At 29.0% G+C, this 21618-nt stretch overlaps 1 protein-coding gene, 1 long non-coding RNA gene and 1 pseudogene across 2 annotated transcripts; 2 read left to right on the forward strand and 1 right to left on the reverse strand.

Annotated features, from left to right (window-relative positions):
- The first annotated feature begins 995 nt into the window (after positions 1–995).
- LOC131169088 (proline-rich receptor-like protein kinase PERK1) lies at positions 996–5562 on the forward strand. The gene is made up of 5 exons (XM_058149477.1): positions 996–1147; positions 1861–2187; positions 2388–2474; positions 2561–2631; positions 5210–5562. The coding sequence occupies exons 1-5, from the start codon at positions 1078–1080 to the stop codon at positions 5288–5290; spliced, it is 636 nt and encodes a 211-aa protein (XP_058005460.1). The 5' UTR covers positions 996–1077; the 3' UTR covers positions 5291–5562.
- Positions 5563–6204: 642 nt separating this feature from the next.
- LOC110645694 (uncharacterized) lies at positions 6205–6859 on the forward strand. The gene is made up of 2 exons (XR_009149945.1): positions 6205–6442; positions 6514–6859. It is a non-coding gene; the product is annotated as an uncharacterized LOC110645694 (long non-coding RNA).
- Positions 6860–7899: 1040 nt separating this feature from the next.
- LOC110645695 (serine/threonine-protein kinase PBL34-like) lies at positions 7900–19637 on the reverse strand (annotated as a pseudogene).
- Between the last annotated feature and the right edge of the window lie 1981 nt (positions 19638–21618).

Raw genomic sequence — 21618 nt, forward strand, 5'->3', positions numbered from 1 at the left:
TAAAAAAAATTTCCCCAGGCAAACCCACCTCGCCCGACCTTGATCTCTTATGGGGCGAGGACAGGGGATTCAATCTCCGCCCTCGACCTGGCCCGTTACCATTCCTACTTCTATGGTCCAATGTTCGAGTCCTAAATGCAGCAACATGCACTCAAAATTATTTTAATGAGAAATCCATCTGATTGATTTAAATTAATCCATCCGATTGATTTAAATTAATCCATCCGATTGATTTAAATTAGACCGGATTAATCGATTGGTCGATTACCTAGTCGATTCATGTCAGTCTGATGTGGGTTTGTTAAAATAGGATTTTATGAACGAATCGGATTGAACTAAACTCCAATTTTCAATCAAATCAATCTAACCAACCGATCCGATTTGATTTCCAAAACCATGATGGTGATTACCTAAATTCAATTTGTAAGATTCTGAAAATGTCATCTTCATTGATACTGCCTTGCCTAGGTTCATGAAGTGGTGGAGATTACTTTGTCATGCTGTATATGGTGGAGTATCTCTAGAATTGATCAAAAGCTTTACTTTCTAATTGATCAAGAGCTCTAAATTATTGAAGTCGTTCCGTATTTAAACTACAGCTTTTGAAATTGATCAAGAGCAACCACCACCTAGATATATGGTCATCATGGAATCCTATTTTCTAATTTGAAAATTGGATTAATAATTTTTTATTATAATCGTTCTTTTAAATTAATTAAATGAAAAAGTATGCAATCAATTTCCACATTTTTTTGTGAGTAATTTTGAAAAAAGTGAGTAAGCCTGTACACTGCAGGTGATGAAATTATTTTGAGATTACGGATTATATAAAAATATTTTAGTCATTTTATATTTTATGAATCATTTTGAGTCAAAAAAAAAATTATCTAGTCAATTTGATATATATTATTTTATTGTTAAGAGGATTGAATCGTCAAGAAAGGAAAAAACTTAGAGTCCAATTATTTCTTAGTTTCTTGACAATCCTAAAAGAAACAAATCCCCCTCTCTCTCTCTCTCTCTCTCTCTCTCTCCGTAAGTGCAACAGCACACCTGCAAGAAACCTTGCTGGCAGCCATGACACCTGTCTCTTGCATCTGTGGGTTGTGGAATAGGAGGAGAAACGCTAATCACCACCCAATTGCCGGTATGTTGTTTTTTTAGCATATATTGTAAAATGAATCCAAGTATTGATGAATGGTTGTTTGAATTGCTGCTACTTTTGGTGTCAAGTTTAGAACAGTACAATTAAAAAAAAAAAAAAAAACAGAGAGAGAACAAAACAGGCACTTCGTCTGTCTTGCTTTATTTCTCATAGAGAACAAAAAAGCTAGCAAAAAACAAAGCAGGTTCTTGATTTTTCTTCTATTTTATTTTCGATTAGAGAACATAGAGAAAAGTGCTATTCCAATTGAGGCAGTCGTAAGCCAAGAAAAAGTACTTAAACAAACATATCTTTGAAATTTCATCTTGCATATGTATGATAAAAAAAATGTGTGGAGTTTATGTTTGTTAATCAATCCCAAATCACAAATAACTGCATAAAAAGAGGAAGCGGGAGACGTGCAAGAGCAAAGTGTGTGAAGTGAAAGTAAAAGAAAAAAATGAATAAATAAAATAGTTAAAAAAAAAAAGACGGAAAGGAGGATGCGAAGTTGGAAGAGCACCCGTCAACGACGAGATCCCAATTGATGGTGCAAAGCTGGTCTTCATTAGAGGTAAAGATAGTGAGTGCTAGAGAGAAGAAGAGCAGTTGAGAGTATATATATATATATTGAAAGATATAACTAACAAGAAAATTATTCATTATTAATTAAAAAGCATATTTTTATAGTTGATTAATAATATATATTAATCCAGGTGTTCGGACGTTTTCTCATAAAGAACTAGCAAAAGCAACTGGTTATTTCGACAAAGACAATCTCCTTGGCACGGGTACTTGTGGTGAAGTTTATAAAGGAAAACTTCCAAATGGTGAAGTCGTTGCAATTAAGAGGCTTAGACATCAGGATGACCAGGAGAAAGAGGAAATGGCGAGACGTCAATATAAGGAGGAGGCTGAAATCCTTAGCCGTATTGATCCTCACCAAAATATTGTCAAGGTGCTAGGATACTGCAGTAATAAAGCCAATAGATTGCTTGTTTATGAGTTTGTTCCCAACAACTCCTTAAGTTCTCATTTGCATGGTCAGTCTTTTTTTTTTTCCCCCTATTTTAATCATGTATATAAATTCATATACCATAATTATATATGCAGATCAGGGCTGTTGAAAATGAAAACAATGCATTTTTTTTCATTTATAATTTTTTATTTATATAATTTTTTCATTTATAAGCTGCCAAAATATTACATTGTTTCCTTATACAAGGAAAATGACATATTGCAGGAAATGGAAAGCCAACTATTAATTGGTCAAACAGATTGAAAATTGCTTTAGGTACTGCAGAAGGATTAGCATACTTACATGAAATCTGTGAGTATTTAAAGTTTTTTTTTTTTTTAATAAGGATTGCATGTATCATGAATTTCATTTCATACTTTTTTTTATGATATATATAGGTGCACCCAGAGTTATTCATCGGGACATTAAGAGCGGTAATATTCTTCTTGATGATGAATTTATACCAAAGGTAAGATATTTATAAAAGTTATAGTTGAAGTTTTGGATTCAAAGCCACGTTTTTATAAAAATGTCATTCAACTTCAAATAATTATAAAAATACTAATAAAAAACATTTTATTTTCATTTTATCATATAAAATTAAACTCTATAGTCAAAACATAAAATATTTATCAGTGATTATGTATGTGTATGTAATGGATTTATACTATAAAGTAAGTCAAATTTTTCTTAAAAATTGCCACGTGGCACTTCCTATAGAGAACTTGACTTGCTAATTAATATTATTATATTAACATTTTAATTTTTTTAATCAATTATGTTAAATTTAAAATTTTAAAAAATCAAATAATAAACCGCATTAAAGGATCATTGTTTTGTAATTTATGGTAATTATTTTATAAAAGTGATAAAAAATGTAATTTTATTAAAAAAAATAAATTGAATATGTAAATATTAAAAATAAAGTATTAAATGAGAGGATTATAATTATATATTATAAATTTTAATGATAAATTTTAAAAATATTAAAATAATTTTAATAAAAAGCAAAATATGAAAATTTAAATTAAATATAGAAAGTTAATTTTTATTAAATTTATGCAGAGTCCAACTAGTTATATACATAGATGGCAAATGCGTCAAATTGAGTGGATTAATATTATTTAATTAGGTTTTGAATCATTTTGAGACTATTTTTTTAGGTAATTTTTAATTGAACTATTTTGGATTATTGATTGATTTGAGTTACCCGTCAAATTATTTTATAAATACTGTTGAATCAATTTGTGTAATGAGTTATTGTCTATTAAAATATTAATTGTTTTTGTTTAATTTTTAAATCAAAATTTAAATTAATCAAATGGATTAATTTTAAGTCATTTTAGTTCATGTTATTTTGAGTTGAAACTTTATTCATATTGAAAAAAGATTATGAATAATTTTTAATTGAGCAAGTTTGAATTAATTAATAAGTTTGAGTGAAAATTTGCCATATCTAAATATATACTATTGAAAATATTAATGATAAAAAATAGAATCATAAGTTAAGTTTGTTACATATGTGGCCATAATAACTATGGTTGTTTAATAATTGTATAATATGATCAATAATTGTAAGCAACGATTACAACAAATAAACAATTAGCCGTTAATTGCTCAGCAGTCACGAAACCAAAAAGGCCCTTGCGAATATATATATATATATATATATATATATATATGCAGTCTATGTAAATTACTTGTGGGTATGGACCTGCAAAACAGAAAATTAATGGGTCAAAGGTCCACCGGGTATGGACTCGATGAGTACCCTCTGACTCTCAAGTTAGAACAAGTATGAGAGAATTGTGTATTGAATTGATTAGAGAGAAAGTCATAGATGATATGATATTTTTATATAAGATAGAGATAATGGCTAGTTATAGTAAGTCAACTATGTAATTATATAGATATTACTAGCTAGTATAATTATAAAATAACATTTCTATTTATAATGCATAATTATAGGTATAGCTATATTTGACAATCCTACAAATATTACTTATCTTTAATTAAGATTCTTTCCTTTTATATTGAGTGAGCCTTACAGTGGTTGAACTAATTGAACGAATCTCATGGTATCATTAGGCTCATGGGCTATTGAAAACCCGAGTTACTAGATTAATTATATATATTTTGAGAATATATATATATATATATATATATATATATATATATATATATATATATTCTTTTAAAATAAATTAACATAAATAAGTTAATTTCTTGATATAATCAATTACGTATATTTATTTAAATATCTAAATTTTCATTGATTTAATGTTTTTTTCCAACATTATTTTTTAAAAATATTATTAAAAAAAATACGTGCTTAAGAATAATTAGATATTTATTAATATTAAAAAATAATTATATATAAAATAATAAGTGAATAATGCATACTTCAATAAAAGTGTATCGCTATCATTTTTCTTGATGAGAATAATCATTTCATATTATGGTAAGTTATTTGAGAATAGTTGATAGTCGTAATTTAAATAAAAAAAAATTAATTTATTTTGAGAATTATTAATTTATAAAAAATAAAGATGCAGAATCTTTATTTTTTTTATATGCTACAAAGTTCTTTTTTAATTTTATTAAAAAATTTTAAATTTTTCTTTTTTCAGAGTGAACTAATAAGTATGGGAAAATATATAATAAATATGGCAACAATTTTAAATGAGACTGTCCTTTTTTTTTTTATTTTGGTTGCGGCCCTAATATGTTGAGTTGTGAAATAAGCCCTCCCTTTTACTTAACTTATTGTCTTTTGAATTTATGTTATATGACATTAATTATAAATACAAAAATATTTTGCAGATCAAGTTGATGCGCATCTATTATGGATTAAAGAGAATAATTGCATAATTTTATCATAAAAAAATTAAGTGATTTTACAATATTACTCTTCAATTAATTATCATAATCAATATAAGACTAAAAAATAAAGGAAATTTATATGAATTTTCATATTATTAATCGGCAATAAATGCGGATAATTTGATCCTATAGCATTACTCAATTAATTCTTAATTTCTTGTCAGATTGGAGATTTTGGAATTGCCAAAGAATTTATGATTTCTGTTACTCACGTTTCTACTGGCCCAAGGGGAACCTATTTGTAAGATTCATTCTGTTAATTTGTTAGCTAAGCATAACTACCTCCCTTAATTTTCATATTCTCAAAGAACATTCGCCGGGTAACTAGCTAGGTTCTTCTCATATACACTCTCTCCAACTGCAGTTATGAACCTCCTGAATATTATGAAGACGATCTAAAAAGGAAACTCACCGATAAGTCTGATGTCTTTTCGTTTGGTGTTGTACTTTTGGAATTAATTACAGGGAAATTTGCCCAACTTGAAAACAATGTTCGCTTAGTTGATTGGGTACGTACTCTTTTTACATCCATATTACTCTAGGACAATGCCCTATATATGGGCCTTGCCTATATTATTGCTTTACTTGATAAATTGGGTGCATCTAATATAAATTTAACTCATATGAAAATAAGTTTAACTATCGTTAGATTAAATATTTATATTGAGATATATGCAATACTAATTAAAGTGTATATATAGAGTGCATGAATTTAGATATAAAAATTTAACCTAATAATTAATAAACTTATACTTATATGAGCTTAAGCTCTCCATAGCTGTAGCCTGATAAATTTTAATTTATAAAAAGATATATCATTTTTCTCTTAGATCATAATTACTAATCGGCGGATTGCTTTTATAATATAGTTTCATTTTATTAACATTTTGGTTCATTCAAATCATTACATTTTTTTTTAGAGTAGAAAAAAAGTTTGAATGATTTAATAAAAGTCTAAAATTGCCCTTTTGCCATCATTGTAAGTACAAAAAAAAATTAAAAATAATATTTGCAAGTGATCATCATTATTTGTCTAACAAAGTAGTGATCATTGTAATATTTAAAAAATAATATTGCCATCATCATATTTTTAAAAAATACAGTAGAGATTATTATTTTGTTTTTTTCTGTCTAATGAAATGCTTAAGTAATCTTTGTGTATCCATTGAGATTCTCATTCATTTTATATGTTTGTGTCTTTTAAATTTCAGGCAATTTCTCGACTCAAAAAAGTTTTGGACGACACAGACATAGCAAATTTGGATTCGGAAAATTATAATGATCTTGTTGATTCTAAATTGCTAAAAAATTATGATAAAATGCAAATGAATCAAATGATTTATTGTGTTGCAGCCTGTGTATATAAGCCTATGACATCACGGCCAAAAATGAGCCAGGTAAGTACACGGTATCATATATTATAAATTTATATATTAATCAATCAGTGATTGCATGTTTTGTGATACAGGTAGTTGAAGTACTGAAAGGAACAATAAAACCCAAGGATTATATATGGCTAAAAAATGATAGCAAGTATCTATACGAAGGATCACCGTACGCTTCATTACCTGAGGAAGCCATAGACGACTCTTAACAGTGAATTCTACGCAATGCACCAAGTTGTCAATTAACCTCCACTAAGTAAATGCTTGTTTTTACTTCAGTTTATTTTTGTGTGCTGCTATTTGCATTCTTATTTAATATCATTTTGTTGTACTATTTAGTTTGTGGTATTATAATATTGGTGTACGATAATCGAGTTTCTATTCCTTGGAATTTTGCTTTATTTTATAAAGTTTGCTAATGTTTCTCCATTTTGGTTATTGGGGTTTTGGTGCATTTTGCATCAGATCTGCTGATGTTTCTCCCACATCTGCAAAGTGAGGGCTTTGGTCACTGCAGCACTTTTTTGGTTCTCTTTATCAAACTCTACATTTTTATTTTTATTTTTATTTTTTTTATCTTTTTTCACTTTGCCTACGTCAGATGTATGGGAATGGCCTATTGACTTGATTTTAGATGATTTCGTTGATGCTAAATTTTTCTTTGTTTTCTGTTGATAAATTTTCTCCAATTAAAAAAATTAATTATACATATTTTGAGGATATATATATATATATATATATATATATATATATATATATATATATATATATATATATATATATATATATATATTATTCTTTAATATAATATCTTTAAGTATAATTAATCCCTTTTTTACAATCCAATAAAGTTTATTTATGATAAATATATTTTTTGAATTAAAATCATATATTAATTATAATATCAAAATAATGTTGAAATTTATAGCTTTTTATTAAAATTAATATTCCTTGTGAAATATATTTTAAAATTATAGTATAATAAATGAAAATATAATTGATACTCAAATTAAATTAAGCTATTGAAATTTACATTAGTCTTTTGCTTTTAATCTCACTAGTTTTTAATTGTATCGTTTTATCAAATAATCAATAGCAATTAGCCTTATAGTGAGTCTATGGAATAAAAATTTTTAATAAATTACATAATTTAACTAGTTAAGTTTGCCCAATTTTAATATATGGGGAAATTTAAAATTTCAATGGAGGCATTTTAACTAAAATTCACATATAAATTATAAAAGTAATTAAAATTTTCAAAAATTCTAACGTTTTTAAATTTCAGCAAGTGCACTTGCGTCACTGATGAGTTTTATTTAGTTTCGTCCGGTAATCCTATATAATTTTATTTTAATGATAACTTAAAATAAGAGAGTTAACTTTAATAATTATTAAATATTAGGTTAGTTATTTAAACAAAAGATATCAATAAATAAATTACTCAAATGAGAAAAAAAAAAGTCTTAATTCCTTTAAAAAAACTAAAATTAAAGTCTTAAAACAACACCAACAAACTCAAAAAGGCTTGTGATTCGTGCAAAGATTCGACCCACCTAATGAGCTGACTCAATAAGCAACAACTATTCAGTTTCTTGAGCCGACTCTGACGTTGTATTGGGTAGAGCAGTAGAGTTAAAATCTGAGTTTTCATCAGGCAACGATAGATATGGAGCTCCATTGTATAGGAAATTGGTGTCCCCACTCACCCATATACGCTCCACTGCCATATTTCCTTGTAGGACTTCAACTATCTGTAACAAAAATTTCCATTTTCTAACAATTGATGATGCTAGTGCAGTCTAATGATATATGAATAAGATTGAAAAAGGAAAGAATTCGAAACATAGCATAGTATATATCTAGCTCATGTGGATTTACCTGGCTCATTTTTTGGCGCAATTTTTCAGGTTTATATACACAAGTTACAGCACAATAAATCATTCTAATCATTTCATTATTATCATAGTCTTGTAACTTCGAATCAGCAAGAGCCTTATAGTTGTTGGCGCGCAAAGCTTCTTTAACTAGAGGCACTGCCTGAATTTTGAAAGACTAAAATTAATATAATGATTGATAGATTGAAATACATATTTGCATAAGTTGTACATAGAGATTTATATTAGAATAAGAAAAAAACAGTTTTCTTTTAACTTAATATTAAAAAAAGTCAAACATTTGCGCTTTATAACAAATTATTTTAATTGTGTTATGGTCAAATATTTGTGATTTGATATGATTAAAACCAAATGAGCTAAATTAAATTTTAAAAGTTAATGATAAATTATAATATAGTCTCTAAAATTTTATTTAATTATTAAAATAGTTATATAATAAATAAATATTTTTATTTATTATATACAATATAATTTATATTTATTTTCAATTGAAATTATATACTAAAAAATATTTTTATTAATTAAAATTAACGTAATTATTTTTTAAATCAAATCAAACAAATCTATGCATTCAAAAATAAAATATAAAGCAAATTTAAAAAAAGAATATATAATTAAAAAGAATGCATCTTACATGAACTATGATATTAATTAAATAAAATGTACATGTTAATTAAAATAAACTATATATTAGACGCATGATCAATAAATCTTCAACTATAACTAAAATTTCTTTTTTATTTTAATTAGAGAACAAATTAAGTACAAAATTAAAATGTCAAGAAAACATCAACTATACTAATTAATAATAAACCATAAAATTATAAACATTTAAAAATTTATGTGGTAAGTTTTTATTTACATACATATTTCACTTATGATCATGCCCAAAGCTCTTCTTAATATGTTCCTGAGAATATGTTCCTAAGTCTATGTTTCACACTTTCTACTAAAAAAGGTGTTGAAAATAATTATTTACCCATGGGTAGCTTATAATATATTTGATTGTTTCCAAATAAAAAAAAATGCTATGCTGGAATTTCAGATTTGAATTATGTTGGATGTTATGAAAAAGGAAATTATTCCCTTATATATAACTAATATAATGTTTTGATACTAAAATATATTTTAATCAATAAAATTATTTTTTTAGTATGAAATGTCAATTAAAAGTAAATATAAAAGATATGCTATAAAACAAATAAAAAAAATATTTAAATAAATTAAACTAGTAGACTCTTTTGTTAATAAAATAAAACTTCAAGGATTATAGTGTAATTTATCATTAACTATTTTTAAATTCAATTAAATTCTTTAACTATAATTGTAACAAAGTATAAAAATTTAACTATAAAAAAAATTAAATAATAGACTATAATTGTGATTTATTACAAATGTTTGGCTTCTTTTCTCTATTAGACCATTTTCTATTTTATTTTTGAAATGTTGATAATATAAAATATTTTCTTCTTTTTAAAAGCAAATTCATATTTTATTTCCTAAAACAAACTTGAGAGGGGAGCAATTAACACCCAAAAACAATGTCTTCCCCACCTCAAACGTTGTTCTACCCCACTGTCAATTTATATACTGTGAGAACCCAAATCTAGTGCAGCTAATTATATACTATGTTATCAATTTATATGTCAATTCCTCTCTTGAAATCTCCAAATTTTCTGAGAATCATATGATAATTAATAAGTTAAGAATATGACGATGCAAGATTTGTAAGAATGTGTTGAGTGTTAAAGAGTAATAATGTGGATGGGGAGGAACAAGTACCCAGATGGCCAAGTTGATGGCAACATTGTCTTCCTTTTCAACGGCTAGTTTTCCAGTAATCAACTCCAAAAGCACCACTCCAAAGGAAAAGACATCGGATTTATCAGTAAGCCTTTCATCATTGACATACTCAGGAGCCAAGTAACTACAATACACAAATTGAAGTTCAAGACATATTTTACATATAATGATAGGGAGAGGAGATTATGTAATTGTTCTCAACTAATGTATAGGAGATAACTAAAAATGCATCTTTACCCAAAAGTTCCCCTTAGTTTACTGGAAACGTGACTCTGAGAATCCAGAAAATCTTTAGCAAGTCCAAAATCTGCAATCTGAAAAGCGGAAAAAAATACAAGTATATCAAAATCAATAGATTTTTCTCTTAAATCAATAGAAATCTCTAGATTGCCTTTGAGTTGGCAAAATCATTGTATTAATTAAGCACTTTTCAGGCCAAATATAAATTAAGTGAGTTACAAAATAGCTTAGTTCAATAAATAATAGTCTGATCAGTGATCACCACAAACCTTCTATATTACAAGGGCTTTTGTCTTCTTAATGGGTTATAAAAGTAGGTAATGAGAATGAGTTACATATTACCTTTGGTTCAAAGTTATTATCAAGAAGAATGTTTTCGCTCTTGATATCTCGGTGAATGATTCTAGGTGTACCTAAAGACATTAATATTGAGAAAAGAGAGTGAATTTCAGACACCAATAACTCTTAAAAGTTGATAAAAAGAAAGTACAGCCAAATCATAAACACTTACATTCTTCATGTAAATATGCCAATCCTTTAGCAGAGCCTTTGGCAATTTTCATTCTGTTTGACCAATTGATAATCTTATTTTCCTTTCCTGCAATGTTATTTTCCTTCAGTAAGGAAACAATATCATATTTTCCAGCTCAATCAATCAGTGTACTCTTTTTTTTTTGTCTCTAAATACATCAAAAAAGTTGTAAAGGGGAAATTAAAGGTCGATTTCGGAGTTTCAACAATCCTAACCTCATCTCTGTAAAATTGGTAATAATCACACATGGCATATTTGGAAGTAATTAAACTAGCGAAAGGACTGACCCTGCAAATGATATCTCAATGATTTGTTGGGAACAAACTCACAAACAAACAATGTATCGGCTTTGTCACTGCAATATCCCAGCACCTCCACAAGATTCCGGTGGCGGATGGGGCTAATGGTTCGAATCTCAAACTCAAATAGACGTTTCGCCCCTTCCATTTCCGCCGTTCCAGCGTTAAATTTAAACTTCTTAATGGCAACCACTTCACCATCTGGAAATTTTCCCTTAAAAACTTGACCAAAACCACCCTCGCCAAGAAGGTTGTTGTTGGAGAAATCCCCAGTTGCCTCTGCTAGTTCTTTGTATGTATATAACTTTTCAAGCTTCTGAAGGCCATTTGGTGGAGTTTGTCCATTTCTAAGAGGCTCAGGCTGAGCAGTACTCTGAAGTTGAGGGATATGCTGAGGTCTGCCACCTGGACGGGGAACCAAAATGAATTCACACAAGCATAAATAAAAGGAGGAGACAATATAGTTAGATCCGTAAGGTCTAGATCAAATTATAACGTAAACGTTTTTAGACCAAATGTAAAATTCCATTAGAGAAAAAGGTGTTCAAGGTCAATGGTTAGTGGAGGCCATCACAATTTATCATTTTTACAATTTTTTGTTTTATATTTAACAATAAATTATAAAAAATTATATTTTAAAATCTAAATATTTTATAGTATTATAAATTAAAAAAATTATTTTTTTTAGTGTCCTCCAAATACTTAGAAAATAATTTCATTTTATCAATAGTTTTGCCCAAACCATATGTGGAAAATAAATTATTTTCTTAAATAATGTTTTTCAAGCTATTAGTTATTTTTTTTGCTAAGCAAATAAAGCATAATTGCTATAAGAAATGCAAATTTAAAATATAGTACTGTGTAGGAAGTTGTTATCGTTCTCATCCCATATATTCTCCAAAGGAATAACGTCTTCAAGAGCTTGAACTATCTGCATGGCATAACATATTAAAAAGGTTATATATTAACTATGCAAGTACTCTCAGTTTTTAAATGCTTTAACAGAATTAATTGTGAATAATCTGGCACACGCCAATTACACACACACGTGTGCATGGTAAACTTTTACCTGGTTCATTGATGGACGAGATTCTAAAGGTTTATATAAACAAGCTGCTGCACAAGAAATCATCCGATTCATTTCCTTTTTATCATATTTTGATAATCTAAAATCGACAAGGGTGGTGTGTTCTTCTTTCAAAGCTTGTTTAATTCGAGTCTTTGCCTGAATATTAATAAATAAATATTCATCATTTTTTCATCAAAATTAAACTATAATTTGCAAGAACAAGCAAGACTTTTGAAAAAATTGAACAAGAAACCACATGAGGTGAAAATCTCGTGTATGATTGAAAAATTTATTTGAGAAGTTTCAGGTTGCACTTGATGAACAAAAAGTGTTAAAGATGTTTGAAAATAAAGAAAAATGAAAGTTCGAAGTGGTTATATAGCATGAAAAATCAAAGTATTATGGAGTAATTAGACAACTAATTTTGCCTCGGGGCCAAAATGCATTTTTGGCATTTCCGGGCAGAAGTATATTTAGACGGTTAATTTCAAAATTAGATGGCTAATTTCAGTTCTTTCAAGATTGCATTTCAGGCATATTCAAAACTAGAAAAATAGTTTTACAATTAGACATAAAATGTTATTAGACTTTCAGATCTAACAGTTTTGCAGAGAAGACAAAATAATGACTAATTTTTCAAGCGTTATTCTCTTTGATTTTGACGTCCAACAAATCTATTTCAAAAGCCTCTATATAAAGTATTATTTCACCAATTTCTACTTCATGAAGACCTTCAATTTCAAAGAAAACTTTTGCGAAGTTTTAAGAGCTTTCATCCTTGTAAAAATAATATGTAACACCCCAAATTTTTAATTTTTTTTTTATTTTATGAGTAATATTAATATTTTATTTTATTTAAATTTTAGGAAATTATTTGAAATTTTTCGGATTTTAAAAATTGGGTTTGATTTTTCAAAAATATAAAATTTGATGATTTTTAAAAATTAATTTAAAGACCACATGGCAAAACTAAAAATATATTTGGACTCTACGAATTTTTCTGAGTTTTCTAGAATTTTTTAGGTCCCAAGGCAGAGTAAAAATTCAAAATTTTGTATCATGAATCGAACCGGTTGAATCGAACTGGACCGGATCGGACCGGTCGAATCGGACCGGCCTCCCTCCTTCTTTTCTTCTCTTCCCCGTGCGTCCCGACCCTCCTTCCTCTCTCTCCCATTTTCTCTCTCCTCCCTCCTCCCCAGGCCGCGCCGCCGCCACCTAGCCTTCCCCACCTTGCAGGCGCACCGCCCCAGTGCCTCCCCATGGCCGGCCGACGCTCCAGGCGGCCGGAAAACCCGCGCGAACACTCACTGCAAGCGCTTTAGCTTCGGGCGAATCCGCCGATCCGGCCACCATTGGACAGGTTGTGTCAAACAAACACCATCTACACCTCGAGAGCTTTTCATAGACACCAAGAATACCAAAATCCATCGAGCGATTTATCCAATTTTTGTCCGGAAAGTTTTAGCCTATTTCGACTTTTGGGCTAGATTTCTCGCAAACCGTGAACCCCACGAGAAAATTGAGAGTACCAGAGGGCTCCACTCGTCGAGAGCTTCGCGGCCATATAAATTTCGAAATATTCTGACACCGTTTTTCATTGGATCCCACGAAACTTCGTAGTGCTTTTCCGAGCACTAAATGAGCTTAGAAAATTTCGTAAAAATTATATACTAACTCCCGTGTTGTGGGCTTCGTTTAGGTACCTTCAATTCGCGGAAATTCGATGGTTGTCCGGGTCTATGAAATTCCGGCCAGACAGACCGGCTATCGAAAAAGTCTTGGAATTGGATCGAGATTTTGGCTACCCACCATTGTCAGACGTCCCGAGCACGTCCCCGGAGTCTGAATCGACATAGGTAAACCCGAACCTCACTTTTTCGTAATTTTCTAGTGCTTGAATTGGATTAAAAATTCATAAAATATTCGTGGTAGCTTAGAAAATTATAATTCCTTTTGCATTAGCTTAGTAATGATACTAAGGACCGTGGGGCAAAGTTTTAGAATTTTTACAACTCATTTGGGTAGTTTTTGTAAGAGGGTTAAATTATGAGGACTAAACTGTAATTTTACATGTTGTGATTGATGACTACTTGGATGGGCGTAGGAGGGGCTGTGTGATGTGATTGAGTTGTGGATATATGGTTTGTGGATATGGAAGTGTGTTTTAAGCCTTTTTGCAGGTTGGGTAGGTCCTAGGTATAGGGGAGACTATGCCGGATTTTCGGCACGACTTAGGACATATTTGGTCTTTTCTTGATTTGTACTGAGTCAATTGTATTAAATAATTATAATAAAATTATCAGGTGAGTCGGGACAGCCTTCCTCCTCCACCCAGCCGCCATAGTGACTTCGGTTGAGTCTGTGAGTAAAATATTAATTTTAATTATAATTTCGATATTATTATATGTTCAAGCATGCCCATGCATCACTTATATGTATATATCCATGTAGTTAAACTCTAGGCACATTTTATATTGCATTCATAACTGTTAAAGTGCCATGGATGTTGTTGTGGTAATTTGGAGCAGTGTGCGTGCGTTGGCGTGCGTGTGATGTGGTGTTGGCTATGGACAGGATGGGTAGACACGGCTTGAGATCTTCGCTGGGACTCGGTCCTTCGGGGTAGACACGGCTTGAGTTCTTCGCTGGGACCCTGATTTGGTTTATTAAGCGAAAGTCCGAGCTTGAGTTCTTCGCTGGCACAGTTTGGATTAAGAGGGCTGTATAGGGGATCAGCTCCCATATATGTATTGTTTGACATTATCGGGTGTGTGAGTGCTCCAAATTACCTTTTTGCTGTTATGATGTGAGTGCTCCAAATTACCTTTTTGCTGTTATGATGTGAAAATATGACGATGTTGCATTTCACTTCGCAGGGTGCATTAGCTTTAGATAGCTATAGAGATTATGGTTTAAATTAATATTTTACTCTCTGAGTTGAATGCTCACTCCTCTTCATTATTTTTTCTAGGCTACAGGAGGATATTTGTTGTGGTTAATATGCTTTTCTTCTTCGCAGGTCGTTTATTAATATTTGTATAATTCTATTAACTCCTAGAATTTCTGCATGTATTAGAAATATTTATTTGATTTGGATTTGTAATATAATTACCATGTTAGACCTGTAAATTTATTATATGTATGTATGTTGGACTGGATGAGGGAGCTGAGCTCCCATTTATTTTTGTGACATTTGAGTATATGGAGGGTGAGCTGAGCTTCCCCAATTGATTATATATTGTGTTTACAGGTCCGGTGAGTCAAAAACTCCCCGTTGAAAGGTCCATTTTATGACCGGACTCTGTCCAGTTGAATTCTTGAAATTGGGCCAAAATGGGCCTGAGAGTTGGGTTGAGGAATAGTTAAGCTTACTACGGGCCTCGGGGGCTTTAGGCTGGCCCAGGTCCTAGTGCCGGTCCGGCTCATAGGTTGGGTCGTGACATAATACCCAATCAATAATTATAGTGCTTTCAAAACTAAGTATTTTACCTATGTAAAAGATCTCAAATTTCTAGATTAGTGTCATATATACCTATTAAAAAAAAAAAAAAAAAAAAAAAAAGACTAGTATCATACCCAATCAACGATTGTAGTGCCTTCAAAATTAGGCTGTCTTCCCGCAATTAATTCTAAAAGTACAACGCCAAAAGAATAAACATCTGATTTATAAGAAACTCTTCCAGAATACTCAGGGTCTACATAACTGCAGTTAGAAAAGCATAATGAAAAATTAGATAAGAAATGCTTCCATAAAAAAATGGAAAATTTTTGCTAAAGAAGCCCAAAATTTTGGTTTTTCTTTGTTTTTATCATGCTTTATTTTATTTTCTAACTCTATCGAATGTGTACCATAATATTGATATAATAAAATAAAAAGAAGGCTAAAAAATAATTCTCACACTTCAGTTCCCTTAATGGATTTGGAAATGTGAGTAACATTTTCTGGAAAAAATAAGGATAGTCCAAAATCTGTAACCTGGAAAAAAAATTAATATTGTTCGTTGATAGTTGCTTATAAAAAAAAATTAATATAAAACAACATCAAATATAAAGTTGATTCAATCCAAATATGAAGTTCAGGAATTACATTATACATTAAACATTTCATATAATTGTAATAAATTATCTTACCTTTAGTTCAAAGTTATTGTCGAGAACAATATTGTCCGTTTTAATATCTCGGTGTATAATTTTGTCTTTACCTAAACATATAACATGAAGAAAGTAATAAACTTTAACAGGAAAAAAAAAAAAAAACTTATATACAGCGAAAAGGCCTAGCAATCAGTGAGTATCGATTGCTTACAGTCTTCATGTAGATATTCAATCCCTTCGCAGAACCTACAGCAATTTTCATTCTATTTGACCACTCCAAAATCTTATTTCCTTCCTTTCCTGTGATGCCATTACTTATTTATAAGATTTTAATATCATTTATTATTTTTTCATATTAATATTTCAAAGCACGAAAAAGGACTCACCATGTAAATGAGATTTCAAGGATTTATTGGGAAAAAACTCTAAAACAAGCAATTTATTGGCTCCTTCAATGCAGTACCCTATCAGCTCAACAAGATTTCGATGACGGACACTGCTAATGATCTTAATCTCGTCCTCCATTGCTGCTTCAGTATGTTCATCTGGCAGCTTTTTAAGTTTCTTAATAGCATAGAATTTACCATCTATGGATCCTCGATAGACTTGACCAAATCCACCCTCGCCAAGGAGAAAGTTGTTGGAGAAATGATCAGTTGCAATAGCTAGTTCTTTATAAGTAAATCGCCTCGGCCCATAACCTTGATTATTCTTAGAGGTAGATGCATGACTCTGATTTTCATTAGGAGATGAGCTATGTTCAATCGGATCTCTGCCCGGTGAGTGGTCAGGCAGCAACGCTGGTCGCGGAGCTGGTAAGCCACCATCTGAGCAAAATCATAACTCGCCGCAAAGTCAGGGGAGAAAGAAAACGGGAGGAGAGAAAGTACAAATATAGTCTATGTATCCACCAAACTGATAAACAACTTCTAATCTAAATGATTCCTTCATGAAACAGAACATAATTCAAGAGCATCTGTTGCTTAAAACAATACCTGATCTCGTGCCAGTGTGATCTGCCTCAATAATGGGCTTGCTCGGGATACAACCCATCATAAATTGCAGAGCCGCTAAAGCTATGCTACCACCATCGTTAACAACGGCAGGCGCAATATCGTGGCCTAATAGTTTTCTTGCAAGTATTTATAAGCAAAGGGCGAAAAACTAATTAGAAAAATTTTTGAGTCATATCTATATGTCTGTGAAACTAAGTAACTCATATTAATTTTAAAAGCAGAATTTGACATTAAAATCATGTTTTAATTGAATTTTAAGAATGAAAATGAGAGCATTTTATAAATTCAAATATGATTTCTGAGAATAAAAGAATTTTTATTTTGATTATGTCAAAATCGAGGCTTGATTGATTTGTGAAAAAGAGAATTTTTTTTAATTAAATTCCTGTAGAATTGACAAAAATAATTTTTATTTTCTTATATGTGAGTATTTGCCAATCATAATCGCTTTAAAAAAAAATACATGTATACCTACTGATCTATTTATTAGCTGCGATATATATTGTTAAGTTGACCATATGAGCCAATAATAACAATCGGCAGTTTCCCATTAATATAGACTTACATATCAGTTGAGTTATTGAGACTTACAGTTTTATTTGATCAAGTTGTTTCCTTAAATTTTTCTTAGTTTTCATATTGACGATTTCTTTAATAGAAATTAAGTGCACGATATATACATAGCGTTTAAAAAAAAAAAAAAATCCTTTCTTTGTTTTTCAGTGAATTCCAAGGCAACTGAAAAAAATTCATTCTTTAAAAAAAAAAAAATCTAATCTTTTCATTCTCGCCTTTAATCACCAGTAATCTATCTTTGCTTCGGGTCTGTTTGGCACTCTAATGTGCTGTGTATTGATAAATGACAGCTAAGAAAAGATGCATGCTCCAATTTTGTTGCTGTTGTCTATAGGAGGGTCATTAGAGTGCTTTGGTGGTGGTGATGATTATTGATTTTGATCCTAATTTCATTCAGTTGCTGGTTGCTTCATTCTATTGGTTATCATATGAATCTCTATCAGATGCTGGTTTATTTTTAGCCTACTTTATTCATTTTTTAGTTTGGATTTGAGTCGCTGCTTGTTTGGGTAGTGCTCTATTTTTAGTCTTCAGTGTTGCTGCATCATTCAAATTTGATCTGTCAAAATTTACTTGCTGCTACGTTTTCTTTTGTTGGTTTGGTTTTATCTAGCTCTGCTTTTGTTTATTAAAAAAACTTTTTGGCTGTATGCTTGGTCTCTTGACTTTGATGTATTTGGGGTTTAGGCTTTGATGTCAGTAGGTGTTTTAACTTAGCATGCAACTTTCTAGGTAAGTTGTATTGGGTTAGCCTATCAATCTTCAAATTTTAATATTATTAATAAAATTCTTTGCTTATAAAAAAAAAATCATCATTTGAGTTGATTGCATTAATTTTCAAAAGGACAAGTAATTTAAAAAAAATTTATAAAAATTTACTACATTCATATACATAATTTTAGATTTATTTCTTCACATAGTGGCTATCATGAAGCTCTTTTTAACTTATTTTAATAATTTTTATTTCAATGGTATTAAAATTTTCTCTATGACTATAAGCAAGGGCAAAACTACTCAGTGCTTAGAAGGGGCTGTGGCCTTCTCAAAAACTTTTAAAATTAAATTTTTATCTATAATTTGTTTTTTAAAAAAAAATATACTATTTGCTCTCTCAAAAAAGTTTAAAATTAAAATTATATCTATACATTTTAGTTTTTTTTTAAAAAAAAAAAAACAATTTGGTCCTTTAATACTTTCATTTTTTTTAACTTCACACTTTTATGTAAATTTTATTTTTATATTATTTAATTTTTAATTTCATAATATTTTATATTTTTATTTTAGTTTTTATATTTTTGTCAAGATTTAATTTAACTTCTTTTTAATTTTCATTTTTGGCTTTTAAACATAATTTTTTAGTTCTGCCCTTGACTATAAGATTTTAAATTCGCCTCAATCAAAATTAATTGTATCAATTAAAAAAAATACCACACCCAACAGCTTAATTCAATTTTTTAGTTTAATTAATCACGGATTAAATTTTAGGTTTTCTTAATCAATGAAAATGACATATTATCAAAATCATAGCCAATGAACTCTTTGGTCTGGGTCTATATATTATAAAATGTCAACCATCATCACTAACGTCCAACAGATCAACAGAATATTCAAGGATGGAAGAGCATTTAATATCGGAGACTTGGAGTTGATTAATTACGCCTGGCAGTGACAGCTGCCATATTACCAACCACATATATAATAGTAATTAGATTAATTAATAAATTAATTAATTTTCGATGTCATCAATTATAGACTTGGATTAATGAAGGAAACAGTACACCTACCAATCTACTTATTAGCTACTATAGGACGAAAAATTTATATGAATTTAATACGTCAAAAACATTATGCTTTGGAATAAATTTATTATTTAATTATTGATAGCATATAAAATTTTCATCTTTAGCATTTTGATCTTAATATGAATTCGTTTATATATTAGTGAAATTTATATATTTATATTTTAAATATATAATTATTAAGTCTAAATAAAATTTTTCATTAGTTAATTGATAAATTAACCTACTATTACATTTGTGGTGGCTAATTGGAAGACGTCAGCCGCGCAATTTGAATATATAATGAATATGAAAAAGCTCTTCTGGTTTTTTATGTGATTTTCCATTAGCTGGATTCATGATATAATAAATTTGTTTGACCGTATATTCCCAAATTCTGTCACCCCCAAATTTCATTAAATGTTTTTATTCAATTGGACATTTTATAATATATAGACCAAGACCAAGAGCTCATTAATAATCATAATTATATCAATGGTAATGACCTAATGTCAAATTGTCAGATTTTGATATTATTTGGTGAAGTTGTATATGGTGGAGGACTACCTCTAGAATTTAATATCTTTCCAACCATATTTAAATTATAGCTCTTAAAATTGATCAACAGCATACATTTTGACCCACAACCTATATGGTCATCGTATAATCCTAATTTTTAATTTGAAAAATGGTCAACTGGGCTTGGGTTTTCTAGCGGTTCTAAAGTAAGAGGCTGACTCAAGGCAGACAGGAATATTGCAGGAATAAAGGGAATAGGGGCTTGAGTTTGTATGGTAGGAAGGTCCAATGGCTTAGCTGGCCCAAATTAAATTCTCTTGTTCTAACTTTAAAAGATCAAGATCAATGGGGGAGGATGCTCTTCTGGCTTTTCGAGACAATCGAGATAGGTAATAGTTATAGATAAATTATTTTAATTTTTAATAATTAATAATTTATTTTATTTCTATTAAATTTTTTATAATTACACCAATTTATTTAATAATATTTATTTAATTTTCAAAATTTTTAATTAATAAAATATTAATAAACATGCTAAGACTACATATATATTTTACAAGACTACCCAGTAACAAATTATATAAAATTCCTGTAATTTTATGTAGAATCATCTACGTGATTGCAAATTAAGCCAATAATTATTAAATATATATGTAACCCGTCTTAAAATATTATAATTATTAAATAATATTTATATGTATATAGACACACGATAATTTATAATTAACTTGTAATTTATGTAAAGTATCCTACATACAAAATTACGAAGATAATATATAACAACTCTATCTGATTTTACTCATTATCTGCTTTGGAATTAAATTAGCTCAAAATTTTTTATTTAAGCTCATATAGGCCTAATTTTCCCCTGCGTGAAACCCATAACCTTTCTCTGTGCGTGATTGACTTTTTTTTTTTTTAAAATACATATTTATATATTTTAATTTTAAAGTAATTAATTTATTTCTATTTCTTAATTTTGGTTTATTATATGAAATATAAAAATAATATTTTTTATAGTTATAAATTTTATTTAATTAATATTAATTTGACTATAGTTTTGTAATATTTATTATTTATATGCAAGCATAAAAATAATAATTTTTATATTTATTAATTTAAGTTAATTATAATTAATTTTAGTTTTAACATAAAAATAATTTAAAAATATAAAAATGAATATTAAAATTAATAGGAAATTAAAAAGTTAATTTGTTTTTTTCAATTAAGATTAAAATTATTTTATATTAATGAAAATAAGAATAATATTTTAATTAACTTGTGCTAAAGGGTTTTGGTCTTTCTCTTAAATTTTAATTAATAACATAAAAATAAAAATAATTATTATTAGAAATGAAAATTT

This window comes from Hevea brasiliensis, chromosome 1 (assembly GCF_030052815.1).
Source record: "Hevea brasiliensis isolate MT/VB/25A 57/8 chromosome 1, ASM3005281v1, whole genome shotgun sequence".
NCBI classification, from domain to species: Eukaryota; Viridiplantae; Streptophyta; class Magnoliopsida; order Malpighiales; family Euphorbiaceae; genus Hevea; species Hevea brasiliensis.

Coding starts and splice junctions, on each gene's coding strand:
- LOC131169088 (XM_058149477.1), top strand. CDS start 1,078: ATGACACCTGTCTCTTGCATCTGTGGGTTGTGGAATAGGAGGAGAAAC. Junction 1,148..1,860: donor TAATCACCACCCAATTGCCG/GTATGTTGTTTT, acceptor ATATTAATCCAG/GTGTTCGGACGTTTTCTCAT. Junction 2,188..2,387: donor CTTAAGTTCTCATTTGCATG/GTCAGTCTTTTT, acceptor GACATATTGCAG/GAAATGGAAAGCCAACTATT.